The following is a 22,337-nucleotide window of genomic DNA, read 5'->3' as shown; positions in this document are numbered from 1 at the left end:
GTTTCTGGGAAGGAACAAATAGCTCTTTCTTCATTAGGTTTTTCACAATTGGTACAGATGCCAAAAGTTGAAGAAAAATATTGGGGAAAAAAAATCTATCAATCACTTAAACTTTTCTGTACAAGGCTTTAATGTTACTGATGAGGCTCACATAATCTGGTTTCTCATAGGTGTACAGACTGAAAACCACTGTGCTCAGCTCCCATTTTACACTTAACAATTTCCCACTAATTTTCAACATCTTCAGTTAAGATTCCATACTTCACCTTCCCCACAGACTTCTCCATGAAGCACCTTTAAGCCTTGAGGCAACTGATTCACCCTAGATCACTGGCAAGCATGGAATATTATTGGTGAGAGTAAGTGGGAGAACTAGCACTTTAATATACTATAAAATATTCTGAAAGGCATATACAAATATGAACCCAGCACTTATCTCATGTATTTCATTTTAAGTAATTCAAATGAAGACGAAGATATAACATTCAATTTATTAGAAACAGCTAGTAAAAAAACAAGTCAGAAATTCCCAAGATGCCATAGCCAAGAATTTATTGGGATTTTATGTTATCTGGGGGCCTACCAAAAGAAAAGTCTTAACTTGGGTTTATTTCTAAATACTTTGTGTCCCTAGCACCCACCATGCCTCCCCTGCTCCACTAAATTTAACTAATCAAAGTTACTATCAAGCATCTGATCAAAAGGAGTTTGTAATATGATAAATGTTAAACAAGTATTTTATTGTTTGCACATCGGTTTAATAACAAGGAAAGATTGATGGTTATAGGCTTAACAATATTTAAATTTTATTATTTAAATTTCAGAATATTAGAATAACCATTCAAAATTTAAGAGATGCATAAAAAGAATATTTATTATACAATATAAAATAATCACCTAAGAAGGCCTCTACTGAGGTATGAAAACAACATTGTTTAAAATATGATATATGAAGTCTGAAGGCCAGTGAATGTCCTTATCAAGTTAAAGAAAATCTGACATTCATGTGACACCAATAGCACATGAATAGTTGCGACTCAATAAAGGAAGCAGATTCCAGTGACCATAGCCCTCCTGCTTAGACCAGGAGGGAGAAAAAAAAACACACACATACACATTAAAGAGTGAACAACAACAAAAAAAAAACGTGAATAATTCCTTAAGACCTCTAAACAAGAAGAGCAGAGTAGCTGTTTCTCAACCAATTTCCAATGATTAATAACTATTTTTCATTAAATGGGAACAAATAAAACTCCAAGGACCTAAGAACCTCATTAAGATCACTAAAAAGAAGGTTTTAGCCAAAACTACATATTGCCTCCCCATAATATGGCATTATACCTAGAAATCTCTGATATCCTGGAATTTTTAATGAATACTCCTATTATCTTAACAATTTTTAAATGTCATAATTTCACTAATATTGAATTACACATTTTAGGGAGGCAGAAGAGTACAGTGGCTAAAAGTCCAGACCTCCTTACTCACCTATAGATTCATTTTCTCACCATAGCCAGAAACAAAATATATCAATTACTATCATCATACAGCATAGGTATTTGCAAAAGTACGTTTTGCAATATTGAAAAGAAAACAAAGTGTTTCCTTTCCTTAAACATGACCTTTCCAGAACAGCCTAAGCCACTTAACTTGGGAGTAGGAAACATATCAGCCTAAATTAATCCTTCCAGCTTCCACTGCACTGTTTAATCCAAAACCACCTTTTAAAGGCGTATAGGTCACCACTCATATTAAAGTGACAAAATATGAAATTAAACATTTCTTATCAATAGTGATCCTCTACTGTATTGTCAGAGATGGAATTCCAAATCACAGCTCAAGCTTTTAGTCAAATTGACAATTACAATGCAAATATTCAGGCTCGGGTTTCTCAAGAATAGGGGTGGGAAGCAATCTTCCTTTCCCTCTTTCTTTGTAATTTTGTGCATTCTGCAAAGAAAGAAGAAAATAAGTATGGAAAATTTCTCTAATTTTCTCTTGCAAAAAAGAACAATTGTCTCTTCAGTACTATTCTTATGCTCACCAGATGCAATTTGCTTTGAGAACAAATGTATAAAAATCAAACTTAAAAAAAAAAAAAAGGCTACCCACATCTAATTATTCAACAAAGTATCCTCTTCAAAGTAATTACCAACTAACAGGGGTATGCCTCCTTTTATAAAATGGAAGAAAATGGAATTTTAGAAAACAAGGGTAGATTTTTCTATTGCTTACATTATAATTTCAGGGTTGCCATTTTTGCTCCTAATTTTCAATTGGCAGTATATCCTAATCATTTAAAAAAAATTAATACATCAATTTATAAGGGTCAATGATCTTCAAGCACACATAGAGTTTAACTTTTATATTCTATGTATAGATACATATTTAAAGGGAAATTCAACAAATTTTCTTTTTTTTTTTAAGATTTTATTTATTTATTTATGAGAAACACAGAGAAAGAGGCAAAGACACACACAGGCAGAAGGAGAAGCAGGCTCCATGCAGGGAGCTTGACGTGGGACTAGATCCCAGGTCCCCAGGATCACACCCTAGGCTGAAAGAGGCGCTAAACCACTGAGCCACCCGGGCTGCCCAAATTTTCTACAATCATAGTAATAAAACATAACCAGTGTAATACAGTGAGAATTCACAAATCGATATCAACATTAATTAATTAATTAATTAATTGGAAAAAGCAAAGCCTTTCCTCAGAATAGAAATCCAATTAATAAATGTAGAAAAAATGATGGAATGTGTACCAAAAAATATCACTATTTAGCATCACTTGTAGTAACAAGTGCTTCATGAATGTTACCAAATGTTCAGTTTTCACCAGTAATAGAATAAATAGACATTACATGCCTCTTAATAAAGGTGTCCCGGAAAAAATGCAACACCAAGTTTCTGAGTTTCCTGCCAAAAGTCCATAATCTGAATTCAGTCATGAGACAACATCAATAAACCAAACTGCACAACATTCTGCAAAATAACTGGCCAGCACTCTGCAAAGTTGTCAAAATCATGAACAATAAAGAAAAAATGAAAAAACTGTTCTAGATCAAAAGAGACTGAAGAGACAAAAGCAGTATGTGACCCTTACTGTATCCTGGACCAGAAAAGGATGTTAGTGGCAAAATTTGAATAAAAAGTATAGATTAAAAAAAAAGTATAGATATCATAGTATTGATCCAATGTTAATTTCCTATGATTACGGAAGAGAATATTCACACTATATTATTTAGGTTTAAAAGTATTTACATCACTTCTGCAACTAGCTCAAAAAATTATATATCTGTAATGTATAATTGTTTTAATTATCATAAATACATAAAATGACAGAGCAAGTGGGGTAAAATGTGAATATTGGGGGAAATCTTCGTAAAGGGTATACAGAAGAAATTCTTTGTTCTAATTTTTCAACTCCCTCCTAAGTCTGAAATTTCAAAATAAAAAAGGTACCTAAAAGGTAAGTGATCTCAATTTTGGAATGGTTTGACTATAGTCTAGTCCAGGGGTTGGCAAACTTTCTATAAAAGGGCCAGACAGTCAATACTTTAGGTTTTGTGGGTCATATGGTCTTTTTTACAACTCTTCAGTGCTGCCACAGTGTCAAGAAACCACCCACAAATAGTAAATGAATGGAATTGCTGTGTTCCAATAAAACTGTATTTACAAAAATAGGCAATAGGCCACATTTGGCCCATTGGCCATAGCTTGCTGACTGACCCCTGTCTAGTTCATCCCAAGAAAAACTGATCAGGGTAATCATACTTTCATTTCATATTTTTTAGTACATGCCAGACACTATATTAAATGCTTTATAAGTGTTCATTCATTTATCCTCACACCAACATGATTAGGTAAATACTATTATTATTTCCATTTTCCACAGAGGAAATGGGCCTAGATAAGGAACTTGCCCCAGGCCACACAGCCAGCAAGCAGCAGACTTTGAGTTTGAACCAGGTAGGGCTGTGTTCACACAATGAACTAGATAACCCATATGCTATACTTCTCATATGCACCAAAATATGTATGTAATGACCAAGGAACTCTAACCATTTTAACAATGGCTAAATAACTATCCAAACTCAATATTTACATTCTGAGAAGGTATTTTTCACAAACCTCCTGCAGCTGCAAAGAAATAATTCCCAGTTGATCCTGACGTCTTTCCACCAGCTCTCTTTCTGTGCGCATCTCTCTTTCTATTTCCTGAAGCCGTCGTTCCACTCGATCTGAAACCTTAACATGGACAGAAATAGTGACATTACAGAGCGTTAGGCAAAAAAAGGAAGATATTGAAGACATATTTTACGCCAGATACACTACTACCTATAACATTTAAAATTGGCTTTTTATTGCATTCTTTTTAATGCTAATATTTAAAAAAATCACCAAAAAATGGACTGAAAGTTACAAAATAAAATCATTAGTCTCCAAATAATCCAAACCTGCATCCCAGTAAAGGATTTAAATCTTTCAAAGTATAATAATTCAATAGATCAGAGTTAAAATAGACTAGAAAAGAGTGCCCTCTGGTGAAGTAAAAGGAAAATACCATGCCAATGACTGCATTTATTACTCTATTAATGATAACTGTTCTATTAAGTTCTTTCTCATTTTAATAATCTATAAACATGACCTGCCTAGGAAGGTTTTGATGTTTATGAGCAGCAGATAATTAAAAGCGTTTTTCATTAGCTTGTCAATCTTTTCTACTGTGATCTACTGAAAATAAACCAGATGTAAAAGATCTAAAACTAAAGTCAAATAGAAAAATGTTTAATTGAAACCTTAAAATAAACATGAAAGATTTTTTTTCTCTGATGCAAGATTTTCCTTGCTAAAAATTTTACAAATTCAAACACATTTCATGTGTATCATTATATAGTCCTCTAAATAAAATTTACCTATTTAATGATGTATATATTTCATGCAGGAGGCTACAGGAGATAAAAGACATTTGGATTCATTTAAGAGAAGCAATAAATACAGTTCAGTTATAAGAAATATTTTGTCAACAATTCTATATAGCCAGAAAGTTCCTGGTCACAAGGAATCTTATTGGGGAGATAGAAATTGGATAGAAACTGGATTACGGTGATGGTTGCACACTTAGTACATTTACTAAAAATCATTGTACACATAAAGTAGATTAATTTTATGATAAATTATAGCTCAAATAAAATTGTTTTTTAAAATGACATTGATAAATATAAGCTTAATTAGTCAATAAAAGCTGAGCAAAAATATTCCATCAAAAAAGTTAGCAGTTAATATTTACTAAGAATGAAAATTCTTGGGTTTCCACCTTTTACTGCTTAAAACAATTAAGATATTTACTAGGATACAGTGCTTTACTAAAAACTCAAAACACCCTTCAGCATCAAGCTTCTAATTTATCATAGTAATCAACCCTAATTTCCCAATAAACAATTTACTACTACATCTGAAATAAATGTAGTACCTGCTGGAATGATAGACAATAATATTGGATCAATACTAAAAAAGTTGTTAACTAATGAATTTTTTACAAAATGGAAATGTCTTTATAGTTCACTCTGAATGTAAAAATAATAGCAACACTCTTCAGAAAATAAATAATATAGAATCATCTCAAACTCATTAGAGTAGCTACTATCAAAAACAAAACCAAAAAAAAACAGAAAATAACAAATGTTGAAGAGTAACTAACACTGTTAGTGGCATATAAAATCATATAGATACTATGGAAAACAGAATGTTCATTCCTTAAAATATTAAAAATAAAGTTACCAGCAGTTTTATTCTAGGTATATACCCAAAAGAATTGATAGCAGGGTCTTAAAGAGATGTTCGTAGACCCACGTTAATAGCGGTACTATTCACAATAGCCAAAAGATGGAAGCAACTAAAGTGTCCACCAACAGATAAATGTATCAACCAAATGTGGTTCACACATACAATGGAAAACCATCCAGTCTTAAAACGGAAGAAAATTCTTATCATGCTACAACATGGATAAACCATGAAGACATGATGCTAAATGAAATAAGCCACAAATAGACAAATTGTCTATTTGTCACAAATAGACAGATACTGTTATCATTCCACTTATATGAGGTACCTGGAGTAGTCAAACCATATGGACAAAAAAGAGGAAAGGTGACGTCCATGGTCTAGGAAAAGGGTAGTATGGGGAGTTGTTGTTTAATGGGTATAGTTCCATACTATAAACATAAAACAGAGTTCAAAAACGGTGAATGTGCTTAACACTATTCAACATTTAAAAGTGGTAGGGTCCCCTAGGTGGTGCAGTCCTGTAAGCATTGGACTCTTGGTCTCAGCTCAGGGCTTGATCTCATGGACCCGCATTGAGCTTTGTGTTTAGTCTGGGATCTGTTTAAGACTCGGAAGTATTGTGGATTTTTATAAAAATTGTTTAGTCTAAAAAGACTGAGGAGGTAAAATACTTAACCGGAGGTCATACAACTAATCAATGAGAAAAATGAGCCTACTACAGGTCTCCCTTTCCAGCAGTATCTTATAAACCCCAGGTCCATTTTCATGCATTTGTTCAATAAACATGCATGGACACTCATTTGTTCCAGTTGTTGGCATAAATAGAAGTTAGGAATACAGCAATACATATGCTGTATCCACAGACATTGCCTTCATATAGCTTGCTAATCACTGAAGAGTGACACTGAATGAGTAGTTAGAATTTCTCTCATTAAATTCAATGAGTTGAATGACTTCTATTTTTCAGGAAATAAGGCTATGCTTGTTAGCATCCTTTCAAAATTAAAGAAATTAAACACCCAAATATTGAAATAAAAACCCAAAATTATTAAGACAGTTTCTTCAATAAATTGTTGGGAAGGAAGCTTGGATGGCTTGGCGTTTAAGTTCTGCTTTCAGATCTGCTTTCAGCCTGATCCTGGAGTTCAGGGATGGAGTCCCACATCGGGCTCCCTGATGGGAGCCTGCTTCTCCCTCTGCCTATGTCTCTACCTCTCTTTCTCTCTGTGTCTCTCATGAATAAATAAATAAAATCTTCAATAAATAAATAAAGTGTGTTGGGAAAACTGGGCAACTATACACAAAAGAATTAATCTGGAACATTTTCTTTTTTAGGGGGAAGGGACCACTTTCTTACATCATATACAAAAATAAAATCAAAATGGATAAAAGACTTACATGGAAGACTGGAAACCGTAAAATTCTTAGAAGAAAACATGGATGGTAGTAAGCTCTTGGAAATTAGTCTGTGCAATATATATATATATTTTTTTTGTATCAGTCTCCTCAAGCAAGGACAACAAAAGCAAAAATAAATAAATAGAAGCACACCAAACTAAAAAGTTTTTGCAAGGCAAAGGAAACCATCAAAAAAAAAAAAAAAAAAAGGAATGGCAACCTACTGAATGGAAGAAGATAATCTACAAAAGATATAACCAATAAAGAGTTAATATCAAAAATGTATAAAGAACTCACATGAGGAGGGGGCAAGATAGTGAAAGAGTAGGGCTTCCAAGTCACCTGTCCCCACCAAATTACCTAGATAACTTTCAAATCATCCTGAAAACCTACAAATTTGGTCTGAGATTTAAAGAGAGAACAGCTGGAATGCTACAGTGAGAAGAGTTCACGCTTCAATCAAGGTAGGAAGACGGAAAAAAAAATAAAGAAAAAAAAAAGCATCCAAGGAGGAGGGGCCCCGCGAGGAGCCGGGCTAAGGCCGGGGCAAGTGTCCCCAGGACAGGAAAGCCCCATCAGGAAGAAGCAGGAGCTTCACCAATCTTCTTGGATGGAAGGCGGTCGCAGGGAGTTGGAGCAGGATCCCAGGAGAGGTGGGGATGCCCTCAGACTCCCAGGGGCACTAACAGAGCACCTGCGCCCTGGGGAGAGCGCGCCACACCCGACGGCCAAGCTCCCTAAGGGGCTGCAGCCCATGCTGGCGGGCCCCGGGAGCAGCGCGGGGGGTGGCTCAGGCAGAAGCTCTGCAGAGTGGGCTGCGCAGCCAGGAGCACAATTCCAGCAGCGCAGGCCCCGGAGAACAGGGTATCTGGGGACACAGCCCAGTATACGACGCACCCCCCAGGGCAGGCAGAGGCCGGGAGTGCACAGGACAGCGTCCTGCTCCTGCGCTAGGCGGCCCCGAGCTGTGCAGATCAGCGCCCCCACCCCCCGGAGCATCCAAATCCCTGCAGACTGGAAGCTGCGGTAGTTACTACGGGAGCTGACTCTAGGGCTGGAGAGCTGGCCACCGCCACTGTTGTCATTCCTCCTGAGGCCTCACAGGATAAACAACTCCCACTGAGCCCTGCACCAGGCAGGGGGCTGAGCAGCTCCCCCAGGTGCACACACCTGAGAATTAGCAGAGCAGGCCCCTCCCCCAGAAGACCATCTAGAAGGACAGGGGAAAAGCAAGTTATTGACCAAGCAGCACTGGAAAGTTCCAGGGGAAGTCCAGGGATTTACAGTATATAGAATCAGAGGATACTCCCCCTTGTTTTTTGTTTTCTGTTTGCTTCCCACCCCCCCTTTTTTTTCTTCTTCTTTTTTTTTTTTCTTTTTTTCTCTTCTCTCTTTTTCTCCTTTTCCAGTACAACTTGTTTTTGGCCACTCTGCACTGAGCAAAATGACTAGAAGGAAAAACCCACCTCAAAAGAAAGAATCAGAAACAGTCCTCTCTCCAGAGTTACAAAATTTGAATTACAATTCAATGTCAGAAAGCCGATTCAGAAGCACAATTATAAAGCCACTCGTGGCTCTAGAAAAAAAACATTAAGGATTCAAGAGACTTCATGAATGCAGAATTTAGATCTAATCAGGCAGAAATTAAAAATCAATTAAATTAGATGCAATCCAAACTAGAGGTCCTAATGACAAAGGTTAAAGAGGTAGAAGAAAGAGTGAGTAACACAGAAGACAAGTTGATGGCAAGGAGGGAAACTGAGAAAAGTGAGAAAAACGATTAAAAGATCATGAGGATAGGTTAAGGAAAATAAATGACAGCCTAAGAAGGAAAAATCTATGTTTAATTGGGGTTCCCGAGGGCACCAAAAGGGACAGAGGTCCAGACTATGTATTTGAACAAATCATAGCTGGGAATTTTCCTAACTTGGGAAGGGAAACAGGCATTCAGGAGATAAAGAGATCCCCCCATAAAATAAATAAAAACCGCTCAACACCTCGACATTGAATAGTGCAACTTGCAAATTCCAAAGATAAAGAGAAGATCCTTAACGCAGCAAAAGACAAGAAATCTCTAAATTTATGGGGAGAAATATTAGATTAACAGCAGACGTCTCCACAGAAACCTGGCAGGCCAGAAAGAGCTGGCAGGATATATTCAGGGTCCTAAATGAGAAGAACCTGCAGCCAAAAATACTTTATCCAGCAAGGCTCTCATTCAGAATGGAAAAAGAGATAAAGAGTTTCCAAAATAGGCAGAAACTGAAAGAATATGTGACCACCAAGCCAGCTGTGCAAGAAATACTAAGAGGGATTCTGTAATAGAAAGAGGAAGTCCAAGGGAACAATCCACAAAAACAGGGATTGAATAGGTATCATGATGACACTAAATTCATATCTTTCAATAGTAACTCTGAACATGAATAGGCTTAATGACCCCATCAAAAGGCTCAGGGTTTCAGACTGGATAAAAAAGCAAGACCCATCTATTTGCTGTCTACAAAAGACACATTTTAGACATAAGGACACCTTCAGTCTGAAAATAAAGGGTTGGAAGACCATTTACCATTCAAATGGTCCTCCAAAGAAAGCAGGAGTAGCCATCCTTATATCAGATAAATTAAAGTTTATCCCAAAGACTGTAGTAAGAGAGGAAGACGGACACTATATCATACTTAAAGGATCTATCCAACAAGAGAACCTAACAATCATGAATATTTATGCCCCGAATGTGGGAGCTGACAAGTATATCAATTAATAACTAAAGTTAAGACATATTTAGATAATAATACACTTATACTTGGTGACTTCAATCTAGCGCTTTCTACAATTGACAGATCTTCTAAGCACAACATCTCCAAAGAAACAAGAGCTTTAAATGATACACTGGACCAGATGGATTTCACCGATATTTACAGAACTTTACATCCAAACGCAACTGAATACACATTCTTCTCAAGTGCACATGGAACTTTCTCCAGAATAGACCACATACTGGGTCACAAATCAGGTCTTAACGGATACCAAAAGAAGGGGATCATCCCCTGCCTATTTTCAGACCATAATGCTTTGAAATTAGAACCAAATCACAAGAAGTTTGGAAGGAGTTCAAACACGTGGAGGTTAAGGACCATCCTGCTAAAAGATGAAGGGTCAACCAGGAAATTACGGAAGAATTAAAAAGATTCATGGAAACTAATGAGAATGGAGATACAGCCATTCAAAATCTTTGGGATACAGCAAAAGCAGTCCTAAGGGGGAAATACATCGCATTACAAGCATGCATCCAAAAATTGGAAAGAACTCAAATACAAAAGCTAACCTTGCACATAAAGGAGCTAGAGAAAAAACAGCAAATAGATCCTACACCCAGCAGAAGAAGAGAGTTAATAAAGACTCAAGCAGAACTCAATGAAATAGAGACCAGAAGAACTGTGGAACAGATTAACAAAACCAGGAGTTGGTTCTTTGAAAGAATTAATAAGATAGATAAACCATTACCCAGCCTTATTAAAAAGAAGAGAGAAAAGACTCAAATTAATAAAATCATGAATTAGAGAGATCACTACCAACACCAAGGAAATACAAATGATTTTAAAAACATATTATGAACAGCTATACGCCAATAAATTAGGCAATCTAGAAGAAATGGACGCATTTCTGGAAAACCACAAACTACCAAAACTGGAACAGGAAGAAATAGAAAACCTGAACAGGCCAATAACCAGGGAGGAAATTGAAGCAGTCATCAAAAACCTCCCAAGACACAAAAGTCCAGAGCCAGATGGCTTCCCAGGGGAATTCTATCAAACCTTTAAAGAAGAAACCATACCTATTCTACTAAAGCTGTTTGGAAAGATAGAAAGAGATGGAGTACTTCTATGAGTACTATGATGTAGTACTCGTTCTATGAGGCCAGCATCACCTTAATTCGAAACCAGACAAAGACCCCACCAAAAAGGAGAATTATAGACCAATATCCCCGATGAACATGGATGTAAAAATTCTCAACAAGATACTAGCCAATAGGATCCAATAATACATCAAGAAGATTATTCACCATGACCAAGTGGGATTTATCCCCGTGATGCAAGACTGATTCAACACTCATAAAGCAATCAGTGTGACTGACCATATAGCAAGAGAAAAAACAAGAACCATATGATCCTCTCAATAGATGCAGAGAAAGCATTTGACAAAATACAGCATCCATTCCTGATCAAAACTCTTCAGAGTGTAGGGATAGAGGGAACATTCCTCAGCATCTTTTTTTTTTTTTTTTATGATAGTCACACAGAGAGAGAGAGAGAGAAGCAGAGACATAGGCAGAGGGAGAAGCAGGCTCCATGCACTAGGAGCCCGACGTGGGATTCGATCCCGGGTCTCCAGGATCGCACCCTGGGCCAAAGGCAGGCGCTAAACCGCTGCACCACCCAGGGATCCCCATTTCTCAGCATCTTAAAAGCCATTTATGAAAAGCCCACAGCAAATATCATTCTCAATGGGGAAACACTGAGAGCCTTTCCCCTAAGATCAGGAACAAGACAGGGATGTCCACTCTCACCACTGCTATTCAACATAGTACTAGAAGTCCTAGCCTCAGCAATCAGACAACAAAAAGAAATAAAAGGCATTCAAATTGGCAAAGAAGAAGTCAAACTCTCCCTCTTCGCAGATGACATGATACTGTACATAGAAAACCCAAAAACCTCCACCCCAAGATTGCTAGAACTCATACAGAAATTTGGCACTGTGGCAGGATACAAAATCAATGCCCAGAAGTCAGGCATTTCTATACACTAACAATGAGACTGAAGAAAGAGAAATTAAGGAGTGAATCCCATTTACAATTGCACCCAAAAGCATAAGATACCTAGGAATAAACCTAACCAAAGAGGTAAAGGATCTAAACCCTCAAAACTACAGAACACTTCTAAAAGAAATTGAGGAAGACACAAAGAGATGGAAAAATATTCCGTGCTCATGGATTGGAAGAATTAATATTGTGAAAATGTCAATGTTACCCAGGGCAATTGACACATTTAATGCAATCCCTATCTAAATACTATGGACTTTCTTTAGAGAGTTGGAACAAATCATCTTAAGATTTGTGTGGAATCAGAAAAAAAACCCGAATAGCCAGGGGAATATTAAAAAAGAAAACCATAGCTGGGGGCATCACAATGCCAGATTTCAGGTTGTACTACAAAGCTGTGGTCATCAAGACAGTGTGGTACTGGCACAAAAACAGACACATAGATCAATGGAACAGAATAGAGAATCCAGAAGTGGACCCTTAACTCTATGGTCAACTAATATTCGACAAAGCAGTAAAGACTATCTACTGGAAAAAAGACAGTCTATTCAATAAATGGTTCTGGGAAAATTGGACATCCACATGCAGAAGAATGAAACTGACCCAGTCTCTTACACCATACACAAAGATAAACTCAAAATGGATGAAAGAGCTAAATGTGAGACAAGATTCCATCAAAATCCTAGAGGAAAACACGGGCAACACCCTTTTTGAACTTGGCCACAGTAACTTCTTGCAAGATACATCCATGAAGGCAAGGGAAACAAAAGCAAAAATGAATTATTGGGACTTCATCAAGATAAGAAGGTTTTGCACAGCAAAAGAAACAGTCAACAAAATTAAAAGACAACCTACAGAATGGGAGAAGATATTTGTAAATGACCTTTCGGATAAAAGGCTAGTATCCAAGATCTATAAAGAACTTATTAAACTCAACAGCAAAGAAACAATCCAATATTGTAATGGGCAAAAGACATGAACAGAAATCTCACAGAAAAAGACATAAACACAGCCAACGAGCACATGAGAAAATGCTCTGTGTCACTTGCCATCAGGGAAATACAAATCAAAACCACAATGAAATACCACCTCACACCAGTGAGAATGGGGAAAATTAACAAGGCAGGAAACAACAAATGTTGGAGAGGCTGTGGAGAAAGGGGAACCCTCTTGCACTGTTGGTGGGAATGTGAACTGATGCAGCCACTCTGGAAAACTGTGTGGAGGTTCCTCAGAGAGTTAACAATAGATCTGCCCTACGACCCAGCAATTGCACTGCTGGGGATTTACCCCAAAGATACAGATGCAGTGAATCGCCGGGACACCTGTACCCCGATGTTTATAGCAGCAATGTCCACAATAGCCAAACTGTGGAAGGAGCCTCAGTGTCCATCGAAAGATGAATGGATAAAGAAGATGTGGTCTATGTATACAATGGAATATTATTCAGCCATTAGAAACGACCTATACCCACCATTTGCTTCAATGTGGATGGAATTGAAGGTATTATGCTGAGTGAAATAAGTTAATCAGAGAAGGACAAAAATTATATGGTCTTATTCATTTGGGGAATATAAAAAATAGTGAAAGGGAATAAAGGGGAAAGGAGAGAAAATGAGTGGGAAATATCAGAGAGGGAGACAGAACGTGAGAGACTCCTAACTGTGGGAAACGAACAAGGGGTGGTGGAAAGGGAGGTGAGCAGGGGGTGGGGGTGACGGGCACTGAGGGGGGGCACTTGATGGGCTGAGCACTGGGTGTTATGCTATATGTTGGCAAATTGAACTCCAATAAAAAAAAAAAAGAACTCACATGATTCAATATTTTTAAAAATCCAATTTAAAAATGGGCAAAGGGACTAAATAGACATGTCTCCAAAGAAGACATAAAATGGCCAACAGACACAAGAAAAGACACACTAATCAACAGGGAAATGCAAACAAAAACCACAATGAGATATCACCTCACACCTATTCTAATAGGTGTGCTCAAAGGATGATAACGAGTGTTGGCAAACATATGGAGAAAAGAGAACCCTCATGCACTGTTGGTGAAATCACTCTGGAAAACAGTATGAAGGTTCCTCAAAAAATTAAAACTAGAACTACATAAGATACAGGAATTCCACTTCTGGGTATTTATCCACAGAAAATGAAACCACCAATTCAAAAAGATACATACAAAAAAAAAAAAAAAAGAACTGGGTGTTATTTTGTATGTTGGTAAATTGAACACCAATAAAAAATAAATTTATTATAAAAAAAAGATATATACATGCCTAAGACCATTGTAGTATTATTTATAATAGTCAAGATATGGAAGATACTTACATCCAACAATCAATGAATGGATAAAGATGTATACATACACAGAACCAAAAATGGAATCATGCCATTTGTGACAACATGGATGGTTCTAGAGGATATTATGCTAAGCAAAATAAGTCAGATAGATAAATACTGTGGTTTCTCTGATATATGTAACCTAAAAAACAAAACAAAACAGACTCAAAGATACAGAGAACAATGTGGTGGTTGCCAGAGGAGAGAAAGGGGGCAGGTATTCAAGAGTACAAACTTCCAGTTATTAAAAATTAAAAAAAAAATTATTTAGACATTAGCTACTTCACCACCATAGCTAGTACATACGATAATGTCAAGTTACCATATTCTGAGACTCTCAGTTTTGAAATTAATATTTGTGTTAAGTAGCTTCTAATGTGGTTTTGACAGCTTCTGCTTCTGGTATTCATCTACTTGTGTAATTTCCTCCCCTTGAGTGTGGGCTGGTCCTAGTAACTTCCTTCTAATGAACAGAATATGGCAAAAGTTATGAGATGTCACTTCCATAATTAGGTTACAAAAATTGTGACTTCCATTCTTGCTAGCACATTCTCTTTTGCTAGCCCTCTCTCTTGGTCTGATGAAGTAAGCTGCCATGTTGTAGATGCTCTATGGAGAGACCACGTGTCAAGTATACCAAAGAGTCCTCTGACCAACAGATCATGATGAACTAACACTTCAATTCAATAACCTACAAGGAACTGAAGGAGGTAGGAAGCAGATCTATCAGTCAAACCTTGAGGTGACTGTAACGTGTGAGAGATCCAAAGCCAAAGGACCCATCTAAGTCACACCTGGATTTCTAACCCAGAGAAATTGTCAGATAATAAATGTTTTATGCCAGTAAGTATAGGCATAATTGTTACACAGCCGTAGATAACTAATGCATTTTTTAATCTGTTTTCAAATAAATCCTCAACCAGGGTATAAGCTAGAGTCTAATGAACAAAAGTAAATGTATATTCCCCACTCCATCCACAAAATTTCTATTTCATAGAATTCTGTTCTCAATTTCAAAATATTATGATTTTTCACCAGTATTATCCTTCTCTGTAATACATTGATAAATGACCACCTCTTTAGTCCTAGCTGTGCCACATACTGTCTGGTGATTAGCCTTCGAAATGAAGCCAATACTAACTGAGCTGTTTAAGTAATTTTATCTCTCAAAAAAATCAGTATCATCTTCCATAAAATGAAAACAATGACTTGCTCTGCTTGCCACATAAAGTAGTGTGGACCAAAAAGTACAGAAGTAATGGGTGGGATAAAAATATAAATGATGTGGTAGAAATTAATAGTTGTTTTCCAATATTTATTCCTCTATCCCATTACTTTTATAGTAAAGAAATTTTTAACTAGATAGGTGGCTGCCAAATATAAACATTTTCTGGTTTTGTGACTTAAATTCTGGCAAATGGGATACAGAGATGGAATAAGTGTCAAGTGACAACTTCCAGAAACTATCCATAACAGGTAGTACACGAGCACCTTTTGTTCTCATACTCATTCCTTCCTCCATTTTGCTGCCTAGTACACACATACTGCCACCTTCGATCATTAATTTGAGGCTATAACACCAAAAAACAAAAAAACAAGAGCATGGCAGAAAGAGCCAAAATCCCTACATACTGTAAGGAGCACCACAAGGAACCCTGAACTCTCTACTTAAGACTTTCCCACAAGAGAGAAATAACTTGCATCTTGTCTTTTCCCTGTTTGAGGCTTTCTGTTTTTTATGACTGAAACTGATCTTAACTGATAGAAGCACTTAATGAACTACAAAACTCTAAGCAAGTACAACCTTATACTGCCTTATACAACCATCAGAACATGGGCAAAGCGTAATATGTATGCTCTATTTTAGTCAAGTCTGAAGACCACAATAAGTAATAAAATGAGCAGACATTACTAGTCAGTGTTCAGAAAAATAAAACATGCAAAACTTGCATGACTGAAAATGAATAAACACAGAAAGTATTTTGTGAGTTCCAACCAACAGTGGTAGAATTATAATCATTCTATAAGGCCACTTAAGTGACTCCATAGACCCAAACATCCAAACAGATCAATATGCTCAAAATACACGTTTTTCTACTATTAATACCATGAGTCACAAAATTCCACCTAAGGCAACAATAACCAAGGACCTAAAATATACATTTAGATAGTTCTTGTTCTCTTTTGTCTATTCTTTCTCATCAATTTCTATTTACATTTCTGTATTAGGGTACAGTCTTTCAAAAGATCTTTCAAAAAGATCAAATATACAGGAGCTTAAATAAGGTAATAGTTTGTTTCTATCTCATATTATAGTCCAAAAGAAAGCAGTGTAGGTAGAGGCTACTGTGTTTCCTAAGGTCATTCAAAGATCCAGATTCCTCCCATGTATTGCTCTACCTTACCCGAAGTTATTATCCTCACCTGCAAGGTTCGAGCTGGGTAAGTGCTACATCCCCATTTTCAACTCACATAACAAGCAGGAGGGAGACAAAAAACTGGCCAAATGGCTTTATTTTCAAGCTCCAAGGTTGCATGCATCAGTTTTACTCACATTTAGTCTCATGGTCATCTCTACCTGAGTAACCATGTGCCTGGATAAAACTGCTAGGGTCAGGGGGTGATGAGGGTAAGAGTATAGGGATGTGATACCAAAGGGAAGAAGAAACCCAATATTAGGGCCACTTAGAATTAATAGAACACACATTATAATTTTAAGGTAAGCCACTTTTCATCTTTCTGGTAAAGGGGGAAGATAAATGCTAATGCTCAAGTGAAAGTATTAAAAGAAGGCATTTAAAATACCTATTTTAAAATTGAGCTATATGTAACAAATTACAAATGCATATACTTTAATTGCTCTAAGTCCAATACTAGAAATTTATTCTACCAATTTACTTTTTCATGTGAAAATGACATATATACAAGATCATTAATTGCAGTAGTGTGTATAAAAGAAAAAAAAAAGACTTAAATAACCTAAATGTCCATCAATAGGAAACTGATTAAATTATAGGGAGAGAAAACTAATTCATTCAATGGAATGCTGTAAACATTAAAAGGAACTAGAAAGCTCATTGGACGCTAATATGGAAAAATCTGAAACCTCAAAAATGCAGTAAGTGAAAAAGGCAATATAGAGAACAGTGTGTTTAGTATACTACCTGCTACCAATGCTGTAACAAAAACGAGAAGAGGGCAAGACCTCTCTCAAAGTGGTGACATTTCACTGAAGACCTGAATGATAAGAGGGAGCCAGCCATGCAAAAACTGTGGGAAAGGAAAGAAAGGTCAAGGCAAGGACCCCAATGTAGGAATAAGTTTGAGGTACATAGGGAAGCCCAGATTATATAGGTACTGTACGTCATCATAAGGAATTTGGAACAGAAGCAGCTTAGGGAGAAATTTAAAAAGCAGAGATATAATTCATTATGATGATGATTTTTTAAAAATCATTTGTTTAACTGGGGAAGACAGTATGGAGGTTCCTTGAAAAGTTAAAAATAGAACTACCATATGATCCAGTAATTCCACTATTGGGTATTTACCCAAATAATATAAAAAGAATAATTCAAAAAGGATATGTATACCCCTATGTTTATTGCAGCATTATTTACAACAGCCAAATTATAGATGCAACCCAAGTGTCCATCGATAGATGAATGGTAAAGAAGATGTGGTATAAATACACAATGGAGTATTACTCAGCCATAAAAAAAAGAATGGAATCTTACCATTTGCAACAATATGGATGGATCTAGAGGATACAATGCTAAGTGAAATAAGTCAGACAAAGAAAGACAAATACCATATGATTTCACTGATGTAGAACTTAAGAAACAAAACAAATAAGCAAAGGGAAAAAAAGAGAGAAACCAAGAAACAGACTCTTAATTATAGAAAACAAAATGATTAGCAGAGGGAGGTGGGTAGGGGATGGGTGAGATAGGTGATGGAGATTAAGAGTACACTTAATGTGATAAGCACTGAGTAATGCATAGAATTGTTGAATCACTATATTGTACACCTGAAACTAATATAACACTGCATCTTAACTCTACTGGAATTTTAAAATGAATGAATGAATAAATATCATTTGGCTATTGTGAGGATCATGGAAAGGGCAAGCACTAAAAAGAGAGAGAACAAATTCAATGCAGGCCACCACAGTAAATTCAACATAAATGACAGTGGCCTGGACAGAAACATTAGACAGAGGTAGATGAAACTAAGCAGGACTTCAGTAAGAAAAAAGAGTAGATTTTTATAATGGGTTGGAAATATAGTATGAATAAAAAGAGCAAGAGTGAATATTGGATGACCTCTGGATGGCTATGATGCCATTTGGAAGCGATGGGGAAGACCAAAGGAAGAGCAAGTAAAGATAGTTCTAAATGGAAGGGCATGGACTCTGTACCTACTGACAAAATGCATACTGATAACTTCTGAATAAGATAATTCTCAATAAGAATTAAAGACTACAGGGATCCCTGGGTGGCGCAGCGGTTTGGCGCCTGCCTTTGGCCCAGGGCGCGATCCTGGAGACCTGGGATCAAATCCCACATTTATGACTATCATAAATAAATAAAAATTTAAAAAAAAAAAGAATTAAAGACTACAATTATTATTGTGTCCTCACTTTTCCATTTCTGAGACCTAAGGGGAAAATATTAACAATGTTACTTAATGCTAAAATGTTCATCTTTAGCAGAATTGATATGAATCAATTATATTTACTAAGATAGGAAAAAGTCCTAAATCTCTAAAGTTATAAAAATAGCAAAATAACAAAATAAAAATTAGAATAGCTTTTAATGTTAGCATTTAATGAAAGAAGGCAAAATAAGAAGAAAAGCATTCTACGTATAGGGTTATATTCTGTTTTTTCAATATGTTGATTCCTCCTACCTTGAACAATATCTGTTGTCTTAAAATACATTTCAGTAAATATTTGTTATATATCCTGTTGCTGTAATCTATGTAATAACCATGTTATCCTAATGGCAGTGTTGACAGAATTCGCAGAGTTCAATTAATGACCAGAAACAGCTGGATCCATGTTTATATTTTTAATTTAAACAGTGACCCTCCTATAGAAAACTAAAGTAAATTGACTTTTTCTCCATAAATAATCAAGCTTAGTAAGTACTCATATCACACTCCAATGGGTAGAATCTAGACAACAAATGAATTGAAATTTCTCCTGTCGTATGAAGCCCATGCCATATGGATTTTTATTACCAAAACCAAGTCTTAACAGAAAATATTTTCCATAACATCATGTTATAAATAATAACTACGTCCTTCCAATGGGACATATGAAAGAAAGACACTAAATAAACAAAAGTCTATGAATCACAAAGGATTAACAAATCAAATCTTCACGTCTGACCAACACTTTTTGCCTCTCAAAGAAAATTGTGTCCTATAAACTTTCAAGATATATTTTAGTTACTGAGAAAATGCATGATAAACAACTGTAGCCTCAGAAAATGCACAATAAATGTGATTAACAATGGGTACCAATAGAAAATGAAATTGGTGGGAGATAGTGGCAGTCATTCATTTTTCTTTATATATTTGTACAATATTTTAAATTTTCCACAGTGAATACATCACTTCGGTAATTTTATTTAGAACTTAAGTCTGGAGGGGGGTTAACAGCTGCAGCCTCTGAGAAGTGTTAACATCCGGATAACAAAACTGCATGTTCTATGACAGCATGCTATCATGAATTCACAAATATAATACATCGAAGTTATAAAATGTAAATGTTGACTTCAATTGGAATGAGTCAGAAAATCTATATTAAGCTTTGCGTAAATTGGAAGCAAACAAAATGTGACCTTCAGAAGACCCCCTAAAATTCAACAATATTATTTTTAAGTTTTGCATTAGACAACTGTTTCTCAATCAGGACTACATACACCCACATGAGGTATGAGATGCCCTCAATTAGGAGACACCCTTAACTTTGAAAGCAAATTACAGAAAACACAAAACAAGCTATAGCAATACAATCTGATGGGAGGAACTGACAGCTGAACAATTCAAACAAGAGGGCAATTAAGTGTGTATAATCTTCCAGGTTTAGACAATATAAGAGGATATGTCCTGATAAGCTGGGCACACTGGACAGCTGGGTAAACTAGTGAACTGTATATACCAACTACACTAATTAACGCTCTTGACTATCTAGATAGTACTTACTAGTTTTATCTGCTATATGAAAGAAATAAAAATGAAATGGCAACTCTTCACTATGGGTTCTCTGTAAGCAGTGAAAGGTAATGTGTACTATGCAAATTAGTTTTTCAAACCCTAAACTCAAACTATCCCAACCAGCTATGTCAAAAAAAAAAAAAAAAAATAGCATGATGGTACAAATGTCCACAGCTTACTCTGAACTAGAAAAATCTCAGCACAACAGTGAGGATATTTGAGTTTGGAGCAAAGCCTTTGTTATAGGCATGCTCACAAGTTATATACCTATGTACCAAGTTAAAAGAGAGTCATATAATAGCTGCAAAACAGCAAAACCCTCTTAGAAATATCATTAGAAATATCAAATACAGTAACTGAATCAGATATATACAAAAACATTCAGGGAGTTTCATTTCCAAAAATAAGAGACTAGATAATTCAGACCAAAAAACTAGAAACACTATTTTAAACAAAAAACAGTTTTAAGGCACTGGAAAGCTAGAAAGAAATAAAGATATATGAGGCAAGATGAAAGAAAAGAAACTCAAAGAGGTTAGTCAATCTTTTCTCCCTGAAATATCAGCCCACTTCAGAAAAAGCAGTTGTGATACTGAGAAGCTAAACAGAGTTTTGTTTTGTTTTGTTTTGTTTTTAACAGACATGCAGTGTTACAGTAGAAAAACTGGAGTTGACAGCCTTTCCAAGAAAGGGGGTATCTGGTTAAACTTCCCCAACCCTATTCCTAGCCTTTGGGCTAGAATCCTGAAGGGTTATCCACTAACAATAAGGGGAACTAGAAATAGTTGAAACTCAGCACTTTATTTTCAACACTGAAATGGCTCAACAAAAATAATAAGGTAATCCATGATTGCTATGGCCTTAATCTATAATAATAAGTAAATATATCATCTCATACATAGTAATTATCAAATTTGTATCCTTATCAAGTAAGAATGAAACATTATTTTCTGTCAGACAAAAGTAACCAGATAATCAAAAATGAATAGTAGGCAAAAACAATGTGATCAAAATCCAAGATAAACAGATAACAGAAATAGAAACAGCCCTTAAGAAGATCTAGACAATGGAGTTATGAGGCACAGATACACAGATTGAGGATATGGGCAAAGAACTACAAAGTTAAAAACAATGACATGAAATCTAGAAGTGAAATATGTGATAACTGAGAATAAAAAATCAGTAGGTGGGTAAATATAGTTGATTTGGTTTAAGAAAGAATAAATAATTAAATAAAAGGTTAGAATAAAATATTTAAAGAATGAAAAAAATGAATAAGAATTTATAAAAATGAACCTAAGAGACAAAGGGAATGGCACAATTCAAAAAGAACACAACTAAGCTCATCATAGTAAAACTGTAGAAAACCAAAGAGTAAGAGGAAAAACTCAAAAGCAATTTGGAGAAAACTGTGTATTACCAGCAAAAAAGCACCAACAAGACTAACTGCTGACTTCTCAAAAGAAACAATGGAACTGAGAAAATGATGAAAAATACCTTCGAAATACAAACTCAAAAAAAAAAAAAAAGACTCTCCAGATTTTTATATCCAGTGAAAATATCTTCCAACAAAGAAAGTGAAATAAAGATATTTTCAGACAGAGAGGATGTGTCACCAAAGAACCCACTCCAAATGAAATTCTAAATAGGATTCTTAAAAAAAATTTTTTTTAAATAAAATAGGATTCTTTCAGGCAAATATGCTCATTCACTCTGAAGAAAATGTCAAAGTATGTCATTAAGGCAGGTTAGGAATCTCAGGATGCAAAAAG

The 22,337-nt window shown here is 35.8% G+C and overlaps 1 protein-coding gene across 4 annotated transcripts in view; it reads right to left on the bottom strand.

Annotated features, from left to right (window-relative positions):
* CEP128 (centrosomal protein 128) overlaps positions 1-22,337 on the bottom strand; it is a 396,245-nt gene that overhangs the window by 324,954 nt on the left and 48,954 nt on the right. For all 4 annotated transcript variants that reach the window (XM_055304558.1, XM_055304557.1, XM_055304559.1 and 1 more), the window contains exon 9: positions 4,132-4,248. In XM_055304558.1, the coding sequence (XP_055160533.1) occupies positions 4,132-4,248 (117 nt within the window). The remainder of the gene's footprint in view (positions 1-4,131; positions 4,249-22,337) is intronic.

The sequence above is a fragment of the Nyctereutes procyonoides genome, unplaced genomic scaffold (assembly GCF_905146905.1).
Source record: "Nyctereutes procyonoides isolate TBG_1078 unplaced genomic scaffold, NYPRO_anot_genome, whole genome shotgun sequence".
In the NCBI taxonomy this organism is placed as follows: Eukaryota; Metazoa; Chordata; class Mammalia; order Carnivora; family Canidae; genus Nyctereutes; species Nyctereutes procyonoides.
Note: the sequence above shows the minus strand (reverse complement) of the source record. Positions and strands in the feature narration are given on the sequence as shown.